General features: G+C 41.0%; 1 protein-coding gene across 1 annotated transcript; it reads right to left on the bottom strand.

Moving 5' to 3' along the window:
• Window positions 1-10,133: 10,133 nt before the first annotated feature.
• On the bottom strand, window positions 10,134-14,959 carry CD24 (CD24 molecule). Its single transcript, XM_050316332.1, has 2 exons — window positions 14,798-14,959; window positions 10,134-12,184 (listed from the first exon to the last, which is right to left on the bottom strand). The coding sequence occupies exons 1-2, from the start codon at window positions 14,864-14,866 to the stop codon at window positions 11,999-12,001; spliced, it is 255 nt and encodes an 84-aa protein (XP_050172289.1). The 5' UTR covers window positions 14,867-14,959; the 3' UTR covers window positions 10,134-11,998.
• Window positions 14,960-15,222: the final 263 nt, after the last annotated feature.

Here is a 15,222-nt window from a genome sequence, read left to right as displayed (position 1 = left end):
CACACATCTAGACATGTCTGAGGACTCATTTGTCTTCCAGGGATGTCTTAAGCTGTAATGGATGTTTTACCATATAGTACCAGAAGTCTTTTGGATGAAAGGAGCAATGTAAACTCAAAGAATCTGCTAATGAAAACCATTAATAATAAATGTAATTACAGACCTTTTGTAGTGATTCAACCACTTCAGAATATTTCAACATCTGCATTATGCGCTTATGATTTTAAAACAGAGGAAGATAATAGAATTTTTACAGATCCCTTTAAAAAAGGATGAATTCTACACAATTATTTAAAAAGTAAGAATTTCTTTGGGGGAAAAAAAAGATATCCTGGGAATGGGTCAAAAAGGAAGGGGAACAAGTCTTTATAATATCATATGAGTTTATAGTCATAAAAATATGTACAATTTAAGACTGAGAGAGGGGAGCATTATGGCTAACTTGAATAGCGTCAAGACCAGGCACAGGTTAAGGCATTGAATATCACAGGGAAAAAAAAATCATTAACATTCAGAACAAAGCAGTAGAGAAGAAAATGGATGGAAAAGCAAAAGGAGATTGTTTCTAATGGAAAATAAGAAGAAAATAAGAAAGGTCACACAAACCAAAAAACACACAATCAGAGAACTTTATATCCTATTTTGTAATTCTCTGTACACAATTGCATTTTTGCTTACACAAATATGTCAAAAGTTCAATAATATAAACATGTGCAGCAGTGTCACTACTCCTTAGAAATCTTTCAGGTGTAGTTTCCTTAGGTTTTCCAAGTTATTTCTTCCTTCGAGATGAAAAGGTTTTCATTTTTATAACCACTACAAACTTAATGAGTCAAGTCTTATCAAAAAAGCATCCAGCAGCATCTGATATCAAGAACTGAACAATTAACTGGTCCGTTTCTTCTATATGATCATTCCTAGCACCACAACCTTTACATATTGTCTCATTAAGCTCTTCAGAGAATAAGGTTTTTATGGTATATTCCCTGTGCCCTTCTTTTAAGGACCCAGCATATATTGCAGGTAGATTTTTCATCTCTGTTGATGCATCCTGACAGTGGTAGTAAAATGTAAGCAGGAACAAGATAATGGAAGGAGTCACAATAGCCTTAATCAACCCCCACACATTGCAATAACAAAACAATCGCTTCAAAAGAATTCAGTGCTGCAGTCTGCCTTCAACAAAACCCAAGTTAAAATTACAAAACCGGGCCTCAGTGATACTAAACCTTCAGCAGACAAAGTTACTTATCATTAGAAATCCGAGAGGTGTTATTTTAGTTTGCTGTGTTTAATTTTTGGAAGGTTTTAAAATTAACACTAGTATATAATGACTCCCACAAGATTTTACAAAAGTGGTGATCTGTCGCTTGTATTCAACACAAGTATTCACTGGAGAAACCTAAGTTGATTTGCTTGCTTGATGTTCACAAAGCATTTTGAAGATGAAAAGTATCTTGTGCTAAACAATAAGTTAGTCTGACGATCTTCTCGTAACACCAAAGATAGACAACCTCTTAGAACAAGAAATACAAGACACAAAGCTGGTCTAGCGAGGATCCTGTTTTGCCTTTGAAAAAATGTTAAAATAATTGATAGTTTCAATAATAGATAGTTTCAAAGTATTAAGCATTCCTTTGCTCAGTGCTTCAAAGGGGTCCCCAAATACCTAGAAATTCAACTATTTTCCTTTTCATGTTCGATAAGAAAAAGTATTAAAAAGACTCTTAAAAATACAAATAAAGAGATCTATCCACTTTTTGATCCACCTTTATCTGAAATTAAAAAAGAAATTCGAGTGCTTTACATGTCCCCCTTTAATGAAAAGCCTCACAAAAAGACTCTGATGTGGAACTAATTTGCATTCTGAATGTGCTGAATGGACTATAGAGACTATAGTAACCTTCAGAGAATCTTTGCTGTGTTAAAAAGGAATTCACATTCTATCTCCTTCTGCAGAAAATGAAAGGTTGAGAGATGTAAATTAGACAAAACAAACAAACCTTTCATAGTATATTATGAGCTCCAGGTTTCCTGAGCACTTACTAAAATTTCAGTAACTCCTCTTCCGTTTTCAAGCACAGTAAATCTGGGCCATTTGGCAAGTGCCTTATCACCATTTGGTTTGTGTTGCTACATAGAGAAGCATATTTCAAGGAGACAAACATTAAGAAACAACTTCTTTGAACTTGTTTTTCTCTTCCTTACTGTCTCCCTTGTGCTATCAAAGGCGTAATAGTTTTTTTGTTACTTAAAGCTCCCATAATTTCCAGCCTGACTAACTGATTAAAGTGTTAGTTTACATGACCATGTGGTGCATGTACATCTTCACATTTCCTTAATTCATGTGTTGGAACCCACTGGCCCATCTCAACAGGCTCTTTTACAGGGTGGTAAAAGCCATAAGCAGAATTATATTCCTGCTCATCCCATGAAAACAGAGAACCTGAGGGAAAGAGAGGCATCCTTTAAAAACCCTAATTAAGAAATTTGGAACAGTATACGCTTGTCCCATGTGAGAGACAGTGAGCCTTTCTAAAGGCTCAGCTCACACAGAAAGACACCAGAATTCCCCTAGCTTCAGTGTTCATTGGGTTGCTCACTAAACGGCAATAAAGTTAACTTCAAAAGTAGTGAAATGGTGATTTGATAACAATTCATTATCCCCACTGTGCAGCATCATTAAAATTACCTTTCACCCACACAAGCTGTCTGTCTTTCCTTACTCACCCTTGTCCTTAAAACAACTCTTCCAGTCCTACTTCTCCATATCCCCCAAATCCTTGGAGGCTCTGCCCTTTCGTCTCCCACTACACAAGTTTTATCTGCAGACCTGAGGCAAAGATCGCATATATTACCATCTGCTATGGTGACACAAGTCTTTCTGACACATGCTTTGCAGATCTGCTGCTCCAGAGAGTGCATGGTGAGATTTGTCCCTTCCTGCCTTGGAAGACCAATGTTTGTTTGTGTATGACACGTCTTCACACCTTCCACCTCCTGTGGTTAGGGCTGTGTTTGTTGGAGCTGTGCTGGTTTGCCCTTTTTTCAAACATACCCAGTGTAGCACTTGGGTATGCTACTCCAAGCACTTGAATGGGCAACACAGTTCTAGGAATTTGCTAAGTGGAGGCATGGGTTTGAGCTGGAGATATCCACAGGTCTTGTTACCGCCAGCTGAGGACAGACACTTCCAGTATATATTACTGTTACACAGCAGAAACAAGGAACTGTATACTGGCCACACAGAAAAGTGAAGTCTCACTTAAATGCTGCATATAAGCTTGTTTGTGTTGTCCAGCTGGCAGTCTTGGAAGATCCTTCTGAATTTTCAATACTGAAGTAATTAATTCAAGAAGGCAGTACTCGCAAAAGTGGGAAACTAGAACAACTTGGCATTGTTAATCCTGATTATTTTGTTTAAAGGGAAATTTCTTTTGAGTGGAAGGGAGAGATCCTGAATGTATACTCTTCATGCTCTGGGATTGCATCAACAATATTATACTAGAATCAGGGAGGATAGAAGGTCCATGAGAGGCCCTCCAGGCCTCACCTTTCTCAAAGTTATGATCAGCTAGATCTAAACTACTACCAAGTGATGTTTATCTAACCTGCTTTCAGAAATATCCACAAGCTCCCCCCCAAGCAAACTAGCTCAATGCTTTGGAACGTGACTTGTTACCTTCAGAGCATGCAGGAAGGACAGGCTCTGTCCCTGTATCTCAGCAACTGCCTTTTACCTACAGGTTTCATAATGTTTCCTAGTTCTCTTTTTGCAGCTAAATATGCTCCACTTTTTCTACTTTTTGCATCTATGGCTCCTGGGATTTGCTCTACTCTGAATTTTACCAGTTCATATCCGCTAATTCCAGTGTCCAAAACTGGACACAGGACTTCTTTGGAGTTTGTAAGATTGCCATTGAAGGGTTTGCTATAAGAATTTTTCAGACATATCTTTATTTTTTGAGTCCCTCCATGATGCTTTCCTTTTCCCCAGCAGATCCTCTACCTGCCAGCCCAACTCCTGCCCTCTCCCCAACCTCCCTGATGCCCCTGTCATGTAAGTAGTGCGAGAAAACAATTAAACCCCAATTTTTCCTCCCTTTCCCTCACGGAACAAGCCAAGCTCCCCAAGCCTCTCCTCATATTCTCCATGTTCCAGAATCAAGACCACCACAGTGTCTTTCATCTGGCCTCTCTCAGGCGACTCTTGCACTGGTGTCCCCAAACTGCACACTATATTGCAAATGTGCTCACATGGGAGATGAATAAAGGGTAGTGATCATTTCCCTCAGCCTGTCCATGACCTGCTGGCTATGCTCATGAGCCAGGGGCTTCAGAAGTGCATGCCATGACCACAGGCTCCCGGTTCCCCGCAGGGGCACAGGCAGGGTGTTCCCCGCCCTCAGCTTCAGCTTCCACCCTAGGGTGACAGCTGTTCCCATGGTCCCACCCGGGGCGTTTGCCCTGCTCCTTATCCCCAGCCAGCAGTTCCCTCTTGCCTCAGGGCAGCTTGCGTGACAGGGGAGCCTTGCCTGTTCCAGGTAGGAGGTGAGGAGGTGAGAGGCCGTCCACTGCCCTCACGTCCCAAAGGCTGGGGTGTGCTGAGTTGGTGAGGAATCACATTTTTCTTGTCTACCCACCTGCTGTGTCTGTTTTTGAAGTAAGACTGCCGGCTCTTCAGGGCTGAGACCATCTCAAAAGGCCCTTAGCTATAATTTATTAGCTATAATTAGCTGTACTAGCTATATATGCTATATATATATAAAAATATGGATATATAAAAATTAAATATATTAGCTATAATTAACTCTACTTAGCTGATAAGTAAGAGTAAACACAGTATTTCAGTGTTACTGGAAACCAAATTTGAAGGGTCCAGATGAAAAAGAATGCAATTTTCAATATTCCCAGCTCATCAGCTTCTCACTCAGCCCCTCCTTCTGTCATCTCAGAAATCAGTATAAACCCATCATTCAGGTCTTCAGTGCAATTATTGACTCAAGCCCAAAACTGGGGTACAACTGAGGCCCTCAGCTGTCCCTGGGTTGGAACACTGAAGGAGTATGGCAGCTCTGGAATGGCACTGACCCTCGTGTGTGAGAGCCTGGGACAGGAGTGCAGGCAGGCTGTGGAGACCAGGCAACTCTGAACCCAGCTGAACCAAAGTCACCACCTTGGTGGCACTGTGTTTACAAACACTCCTTCTGCCATAGCAATCGTAGGTTCTATAATATAGAAACCAAACAAGCAGACAAGCAAAAGAGGGGCTTAAATGTTGCTTCTCTGAAAAGTAAGCAGAGATCCTGTGAGGTCCATAACAGATTTCAGTATTATATACTAATTTTACATGGAAGGCAGTCAGACTATAACCTGCAAGGACACTGATCTCAATAGGAATTCAAGTCAGGCACCAAATTGCCTTTGAAGACCTGGACTTTAATTACTGCTGCTACAGAAAGCAGTATAAAACCTGCTGACGAATACCTAATGCTTAGTAGTAGTTTTGCAGGCACTCAGCAAAGACTGCTTCTGCTCTGAGGAATGCAGGATACCAGACTGGAGAGGGGGAAAAAAAGGAGTGAAGTAGAAGTTGAACAGTGTCAGCCTGCATTGCTGAGTAAGAACAGACCCGCTATATGTAAACAAACTGAAATACTAATTTAAGTCACAGACCCCCTATCAGCCACCTAGCAAAATCCATAAATCCCTGATAGATTGAATCACACATACTGGGATCAAAACTGACATCTCAGTCAGGTCACAGGAGTACGTGTGGATGCCTTACCTCTCATCCAGTTCTTCCACTGTGCTCAGAGGGCTTAGATCAGTGCCAGATTAACAGGGTTAAATTACTGAGGAGTTTGTGTTCTGAAAATAGCTCAATGTTCTTTTGATATTTTAATTTCAGTAAAAACACAGACTAGCAGGGGAAAAGAATCAAGTCTGTCATCCTGCTAATGCTTCACGTTGGCTCATTTACTGTTGGCACTTTGCAAGAGGGCACACCTTAGGGAAGCCTGAAAATTTTGGAATGGAAGCAATGACTAATTTCAATGTGAAAAAGAAACTGCTGCATTGCATGTAGTTTTCTGTTAATTTCCTGAAACAGGAAAGATAACAAAATCACCGTAGTGACAATAGCCTTAAAAAGGAATTTGAACATTCTGTTGGAAACATAAAAAGACACTAAATGACAGCAAGTTCTAGAAAATGTATGTAAAAAATTGTATATAGTAGATACATGATAGCAAACGTCATTATCAGAATAACAGTGCCATGACTTCTTTGCATTACTCTCACAGCCCTATCCAAGGACTTTTCTTGCTCATTGTTCAAAAACTTCCTTGTACTTACACATTAAAACACTGAAACTGCCCTGTTCGGGCAAAGACTTCAACAAATTTATATTATATATCATGTTTTATGATTCAGTGAAGTCCATTTTCATGGACTGCCTCAGACTGTCTTTGTAACTGAATAGCTACCAGGTAATCTGCTTTCAGAGGGAATTCTCCCTGACTCCTGAAACAATCAGGGTTCTCACAATGTGGTTTCTACCCATTTTAAAATTGGTGTTTTTTTAATCCTTGCTATTATGGCTCTAATTGCTATAATCAGCTGTATGTACTCAGTCAATTCTGAATCCTACTAGTCCAAACAATCACACAAATGCATTTGTTGCTGTACTGGTGTATATATTCCTCCGAACACAAAGTTCAGTCTTACCCTTCAAAAACCACCTGCATTTTATACAATTCAGTATAAAAGATATACAGTTTTTGTCATGTGAAGTTTATATATTTCAGTGTAATCAACACAGATTTTTAAATCCAGATTATGCACACTAAGCGATCTGAAAAAAAGTCCACGCAGTGCTTTCAGTCAGAGTTGTTGAAAAGAGTGAAACAGAACAATTGCTTTACAAAGGCGTTGCTTCCTTTAATAATTTGTGCCACATAAAGAATACTTTTCACACTAGGTCATTCAAGAGAGATTCTGGTGGAATGCAATCATTCAGTTTATGCAGCAAACCCAAGCTACCACGATTTAATTCTGCTGTGTGCTCAATTTTCATATTGTACACCCATCAGTTGTTAAAGCATAGCTCCTGCTAAGCTGAAAGCATAAAAGAAAGAGTCTCGTTTCACTTCTGAAAAGCCTGAAAATGTTTTATTCATGTTCTTGCAGCACATACGTTGCAGGGAGTATTACTGGATTCAAGAGAGAAATGAATGACGCTTCGCAGATGAGATTTTGTTAGTTTAGGATTTTGATTGGGTGGTATGGAGTTGATCAGGTCTTTTTCTTCAGCTCCAGGTCATTCATTCTGGACATTTTGATGAAGTCTAAACCAGAGCAATTATGCATTCATGAGCAGGATGCTGAGGGTTTCACTTGGAAAACTGAAGGCTGATAACCAAAGTAAGGCTCGAGTATCTTTCCTGAGGCTACTGCATAATGATGAAAACACATCTCAAAGCACATATGGCAGAAAGCCTAGTACTGCTCTTCAAACTGCTGTAGATAAACTGACGGATTTAAAATAACCAGCCCCTTCATCTGCTGGGGCACAGTAGACCTTTAGAGTGCATCAAATGTAGTGTGTGTTCTAGAATGAAGAGCTTTGTGCTGCTACAAGGCAGAGCTGACAGCTCCTGTTTCAAAGTTATCTTTAATGCAAAAACAAGAAACATTCCCAATTGTATCCATTACAATAAAGATGCTGGATGATAAAGTCCGCTACCTAAATCATTTCAGTCATGTATGGGAAATCAAATCCCTATAAGCCTGAATGCACACAAAATGCAAATCTCCCTGAATTGCCTCTAATATATGCACGTTTGTATAGATCCTCGCTTTCAAATACAGGGTGTCATTGTGAGCTCCCTGCTGAGCCCGCTGTAACCTGAGCACAGGGAAATGCTGACTTGGAAAGACCTTGACAAAGAGCCTGGCCTTGCAAATGTTTGTTCTCATGAGCCCTTCCACAGGCCAACAGGCTGTGTAAGAACTACTCTCAGGAGAAATTATTCCTTTTTAGGTACTGTACTACTAACATTACAGAGTATGCTGCTGACCCCAGCTAGCTTGAGAATATTTGCATTGTATAGGCAAATCCTAAGTGTTTGATGGATTAGGTTAAGAATTGGTAACAGCTTGTCAAACTAACCCTGAGTTCATGTGGAAAGTCATTTACTGAGGTGTTAATAATGTCCTGTCTCCACATAGACAAAGGGTGACTACCCTTAGTACAACACTGCATCACCATGCACACTGCTGTCACGTGTGGAGAAAGGCTCGGGGGACATGGCTGCATCCTGCTGAAAACAAGGAAGCCACTAGTAGAAACTTACGGGTATTGGATCCGGCCCAAAATACTTCACCTTGTGGAGATTTTTGTTGAATGAAAGTTGTTCATTCAAAGTCACTGTGGATTTCTAAACTAACTGAAAACTGCAGTTTGAAAAAATTTATGGGGTATTCAGAGTATGATGTGGTGAAGGAAGGAACAGTAAACTGCAAACCAACTGTAAGTTCTCATTTGAGGTTATTTCATTCAAATAATAACACTATACTTTATTCAGGATGTATGGGGCGAGCATATGTTTACAACAAAAGCAGTGCCATGCATCAAACAAAGCAGAACTGTTTCAGAGTTATTGCAATACACATCCAGACACACTTCAGCTGGACAGATTTGTGAAAGTGAGAGACATAGGTGAGAGCTGGTTCTAGTTATTATGGGTGTAATTTAAAAGAAAAATAAATAGTAGTGAAATGTGTGGGCTCCATTGTCCTGCCTTCCCTCCTTCCCCATTTTGTTACATCCATCACATCCTCCTTCCTTGAGTGGATTTCTTCATCACTGATTCTATTGTCCTGTGGTGGAATGGAAAAAAGGTTACCAGATCATTTTTCTAAATCACTCATCTGGTCTGGTGAAAACTCAAAAACTTGAGAGACTTTAAACATGCTTAGATGCTATTAAGGAGCAATTTGGTTCCATGAAAAAAAAAAAGAAAAAAAAAAAAGGCATGCTACTAAATAAGCCAAGCACCCCAATTCCTTTGAATGCTTAACAAAAACTTCAAACACATTCTTATACTTCTTTTACTGTACTGGTACATCATGGAATTAAGGATAATCGTTGCAGCCTCTCTCATTCTCTGCCTGTCTTTGGAGAGAGGCTACTTTCAATGTTACATTTTTTTAAAAAGATACACAGCCAGGCCGGTTGGTTGATCTTCATGCTTTCTCCTGGAGCATTTGGAGAAAAGCTAAACCAGGGAACAAAGTGCTTTGATACTCCCCGCACATTCCAAGATTTAGTCAAACAGTGAGCTTTGATAAACTTATCCTGCTCCTTGGCTTTGTTCAGCCTACTGGAAAAGTAAAGGAACATAAGCAAAGGCCTGCCGAGCCACATTCCCTCTGGAGGCCTCTCCGGGGGCCTCTTTCCCACTGACAAACACAGACCCCTGTGCAGCATGCCTAAGTGCTCAGGGGCTTTTAAATGTGTTTCTCCGCATTTAGGGAGTAAAGATAATCACACAGAATATTGAAGACCCTTGGGCTTTATAAGGATTATTAGAAAGGAGCATACTCGAAAAACAACAAAGACACAGATTTGGAAAGTTACAGTTTGTGACAATCTGTTGTTGAATTCTCATCTGGTTAAATTTTTGCTTTTCAGCAAAGTTTTGCATAAACTCCTACTGCTTCCAGCCCCTGTCCTTTGCCAAGCATGGTGCAGCTTGTATTATTAGGATATTCTTAGTATGTTAGTGTGTCTGTGGGAGCCAGAAACCTCAAGCAGTAAATTCACATATTTGATAACCAGAAGCTGAAAAACAGCTTTAGCCGTTGTGAGGGAAATTACTCACTGCCACAAAAGGAAATAAAGGAACACTGTTTAAGCACTGTTTGTCTAACATGAAAGCAGAGCTACCTGCACAGACGGATTCCTCAACAATAATAATACTTAGAAAGGGAAGAGGTTGTAATAAGTATGGAAAACTTATTGCAGTTACTCGAGATGTTAATCAAATCTCAGTCACTGGTTTCAGAGCGGAATCCAGACTCCCAGTGCCACTAAACCTTCCAGCGAAATAAAACTAGTTACACTTCAGCATTTCTAGACCTTGAGGTTTTTAATCACATACATCATCTTGCTTAACAGGTCATTCACTTAACGCAGGCAAGTTACAAGTTTTTGTAGAACTGTCTGGAAGGGCATCTAGAATGCATTGCCTGTCCACTGTTTTATTTACAGTTTTTTCAATGAAAATCAGTAGCTAATAAATCAAAGCATAATTACACAAACACAAAAATACAATCATTAACATTTTACTGAATACAAATGATAAGCATAAGGAAATGTACGCTCTCTGACATGAATTTGTTAGTTTGCTATTAATATATGGTACTGTGAATTGGTGGTAATGTAACTGAAAGACAGATGTGTATTAAAAAAAAAATTAGAGAGCCACTCATGTTTGACATGATCTTATAATGAGATAAATATCAACAGACAGTGGTATGATCATGTACACTCACATGTGATCATATCAACATAATTAATTTCTGTCTGACAAGATATCATCATCAAGGTAGTTAAACCTCCTCAACAAAGCTTGTTTTGATCAAGTACCAGATACTATTTTCTAAAGCGTTGGATGATACAGAAACAATCTGTGCAAGTATAGCAATTTTGATTCAGAAAATTTTTTAAAAAAAAGTAGTATGTACAAAGACAACTTTTTAATTCAGTGATTAAATTAAGACTCCAGTCTTCATATTCCAAACACCTAATCATTTAATTTCTTTTCTTTTTTTGGCGGTTTGCTCTCCTCTCCCCATTCCTTCTCCCCACCGCAAATGTTAGCCCATGTTTAAAGTAGACTATCACAAGTGAAACTCTTCAAAACAACAGTTATTTACCTTGTGAGGGGAAAAAAAAAAAAAAAAGCAGCACTAGAACATTACTCAAAAGATTCCATAAATCCTTCATAATTAAGGAAAGTTCCAGGAGCAAAAATAACTTATACAAATTGTAGAACTTGGGAGGAGAAATAGGGGAAAGAGGAGACATTTATCCCTTGACGGTTTTTTTTGTTTGTTCTTTTCTGAACTTCATTTACCAAAAGCTCCTGGTACTTCTTCCAATATTTCCACAGCTCCTTTCTCTGGCACATATGGTTTAATATACAAACACTTTAAATAAAATGTCAAATTCAAATTCCCACCATAAATAATTCCACTCTTATGAAAACTGGTGGGGTTTTAGCTATTTCAAAACTAGCCCTGCCTGGCTAACCATTTGGTTAGGAGTGAGGTTAAATAAGAGATTCTTACAAAAATCTGGTATTCTATTCTAGCTTTGTAAGAATTTTATAGAAATGAAAATTAAAATAAACCCTTTCCACTGATATTGTTACTTTTTCATATATCATACTACCCCATAAGTTATAAGTGTATAGGCTGTGCAAGAAACAAAATCATTTGAGCTTTTCTGTGTTTTCTAGGGGTTCTATGAGCCTGTTGACCTTATTGAATTTAAATGAAAAATAAAAACTCTTTGAGTCCTTATTCTAAATGGTAGATAAACTCTCTAGCCTTTTTTCCTCAGTGGAGTGTTATTATCCATCCTTATTATAAGATACTGCATTTCTTCTTAGCTTTAAATCAAGGGTTGTTGATACTGTCTCTTTTTGCTTCCATCTTGTTTTTCAGAATTCCAACTCGTTTGGTGGAAGAGCTCATCATTTTACCTCCTTGCTGAAGCCGGTCTTTTTGCACTGGTCAGCTTTGGAAAGTCAGAATACTGAGTGCTTCTCTAGGTCAGACTGGTACTAATTTGAGTATGGAGTGGAACCAAGCTGTTTTGGTGTGGATTTTGGACTGATTTATTCTCATGCTGGGTTAGAGATCTAGCCATCTCAGATGGTTCAGGAAACAGGGTGGAGAGTGGTAGCCATTTCAATGCCAGAGTCTCTTAACAGCAAAAATACAGAAGAGAAACAGGGAGAATGAAAAAAAGACTTGTGGTTGAGTGAAGAGAATTTCCATGTCCGTGAGTGGTGGTAATGTTCACTGAATTTGTCACAGTTGACAGAGAAGTGGAACTTGCTGAAGAATAGTTTGAAGGTGTTGGACTTGTTCCAGTGGGATCACAGTAGATCTAGAAGGTGGAGAGAGAGGGAAGGAAAAACAAAAAGGTTTTTACTGCCTTTTTTTTTCAAACTAAAAGACAAATTAGTAGTAATGAACAATGTGTAGCAACACTCAGTCACAGTACTACAGTACTCAGATACAATACATACAAATGCTCGTGCCTCTCATTGTGCAGTTAAGGACAAAGACATTTTGAACTGTACGTGGGGGATTTGTTAAAGAAATAAATCTAATATATTTCTAAATGTTTTTACATAACTAACACTTTATCAAAATCCTGCTCTAAAATAGAAGATAAGCAGATTTTAAAAAAATAAAAACCTCACACGGACACACAACACACACACACACACACACACACACACACACACACAAACCAAACAAACAAAAACCCACAGCAAAAATATGTATACAAAGACTAATATATATAGATAGATATACAAAGACTAATCTAAGAATAAGAAAGACCATCAACCAACTGCGTGAATTGCAGTTTGCCCATGCAGACTAAGCCACAGAAATGAGGAAACAATGGTCAAGAATCTATTGATACTGTTTCTGGGACTAGATTGTGGATTCCTTTCAAGGAAGGTGGGGCTTATGCAAGTGGATTTAATATTTCAGTCTCTCTTATATTGCTGTGGTAGACTGAACTGCATAAGTAAGAACAATGGAACAATACTGATTAAATCAGAACCTATCAGCATGCTAGAACATTTAAAAAAAAAAAAAAGGTGCAGCTGAAAGACCTTAGAATATTAGCAAATTTTTAAAAATGCTGACAGAAACCAAAATTTTAAAAAAATATTATTTTTTCCTCATACCTCTGCATGACAGGGACAGAACAAAACCACTCTGTATAACTTCAATATCAAGCTAATTCCTATATATGCACAAGAAAACTTTTAAAGATAAGCTTAAGTGTTCCTTTATTCCAATGAAAAAAGCATGTGACAAGAATGGAAAACAAGAGCAAGAATCACAAAGCTGCTCTCCTAAAATGAGCACAGTACAGAGAGCTTAGCTTCAGTTCTGTAGCAGCAACCTTGTGTTATACTAGAGCATTCTGGCAAGCCCTTAGAGTTAAATAAAGTAAAAACATTTTCTTTTTTTTTTTTTTTAAGAGGTTCACTTAATAAATAATACTCTCCACAAAGGGTGTCCTAATTTTCATGTATTTCTAGTACTGCTGGGAAAATAAATTTTTTTAGAAAAAAAAAAAAAATTGTCCCTTAATATCGAAGCCATGAAGTCAAAGTTAAATTTATTTTAAAAATTGCATAAACATTTTCTTTCAGTATTTTCTACTGAAAAAGCATACCATAGACAATGTAAGGATGGTGTAAAGCTTCTGGTAGTTACGGGTTTTGGCCACTGGCACCATGCTAGAAGCAATTTAGAACTGCAGGATAAAAATCGCTGTGTGGAAGTTTGTGTTGAAACCGCTCCGAAAGTGATCAGTAATGAACTGCAGAGTTAATAACCTAAAAGGCAAGTCCCAGCCCACCCCAGAACTTTCATACAAAGATTCCACAACCGTTCCACACTTGGTTATATATTTTTAAAGTTCTCTTAGTTTTAAACAGAAAACCTTTTTTCTGGATTTGTGTGTGGAAGAAAAAGGGCTTATAGCCAAGTTCCACAACATCATAGTAGGTGGGACCCCGGAGATTTTCTTAACGTGAGTGTGACAAATACCAGTAACCCAAGGGGTCTGATCCTGCTCTCATCACTGCCAAGGGCAAGACTCCACTGAGCACAATGGAAAAAGGATAACGCCTTTTCTTGCAAACCAAGGGGAAGGGGGAATTAAAACACCTTCCGGCATTTCCTTTGCTGTTCATATTTCTGATACTGTGTAATTGACGTTTTGGAAGAGGTGGTCTCTAGGAACAACACACGGACCCGGAATCTGGGAGTCCCGCTCGGCTTGGTCGCTTAAGGAGAAGCGGATCGCTCCTGCATCCATTACCTTTGCGCCAAGGGCAAGGCTTGGCCAGCGCAGCAGCCAGATGCTGGCGACTATGCATTCGTGCCGTGAACCGAGCCCCAGAACCGGACCCAAAGCCCAACGCGCTCCGTCGGGAGAGGTTCAGACCAGGGTCCCCCTGCCCTCCAGCTGTAACACTCGTGCTTTCCCGGGGCTGTCTCGGATTTGGAGGGATCGTTCTCCCTCTCACCAGCGGGGTAATGAACGCTCCGCCGCCGCGCACACCTCGGTTCCGCGGCTTTCCTTCGAGGATCCCATGGGAAAAAAGGCGGCGACCTCCACTTCATCTTTTAATTTGATCGGGGTAAGTCACGGCACCGCCCCCGCCATCCTAGGACGCCGAGCTCGCCCCCGCCGCCCGTCCGCGCCCATCCCATCCCCGCCCCATCCCCCGCCGAGGCTGCCCGGGCTCGCTTCTCTCGGGCCGCCGCCGCCCCGGGGCGAAGGAGCCGCCAGCCACCCACGGTGGGCTCCGGGATGGCGCACACAGACGGGAGTTTCCCTTCGGAGAAACCCGCCCCTCCGCCGCTCCCGCGGCGGGGAAACGTAAGGAGGGTCTCGGCGTGGCCGCTCTCCCTGCCTCGCACGGGGGGCCGGCGGAGGGAAGCGCCGAGCCGCTCCGCGACTCACCTGCGTGGGAAGGAGGAGGGCCAGGAGCAGGAGCCCCAGGCCGAGCCGCGCCGCCAGCGCCGTCCCCATGCCCGTCTGATGCTGTCCCGCCGCGACGGTGGTGATGCTGCTGCTGCTCCTCCTGCCGCTGTGGCTGCGAGCGCCAAGGATGCGCCGCTCCGCCGCGCACGGCCCTTTTATAGCGGCGCGGGCTGCCGTGACGCCCCGCCACCGCCTTCCCCCGCCCCACACCTCTGCCCCCGCCCTCCGTGTCCGCCGCCCCGCAAGTCGCTAGCTCCCCCTCGGCCCTTGTCCTGCTTCGCTGCGGGCTCTGCTCCCCCTCCCGGGCTGTCTCCAGCAGACCCGGGAGCTCTGTCCCCCCGCCCCCCGTTTAGGTCTTACGGGCAGTGGTCCCTCTCTACTGACGGCGCCAGGTTCTGGTATGG

Source organism: Myiozetetes cayanensis, unplaced genomic scaffold (genome assembly GCF_022539395.1).
Source record: "Myiozetetes cayanensis isolate MyiCay16 unplaced genomic scaffold, myiCay2020 scf2-11, whole genome shotgun sequence".
NCBI lineage: Eukaryota > Metazoa > Chordata > Aves > Passeriformes > Tyrannidae > Myiozetetes > Myiozetetes cayanensis.
This window is presented reverse-complemented; position numbering and strand designations above follow the sequence as displayed.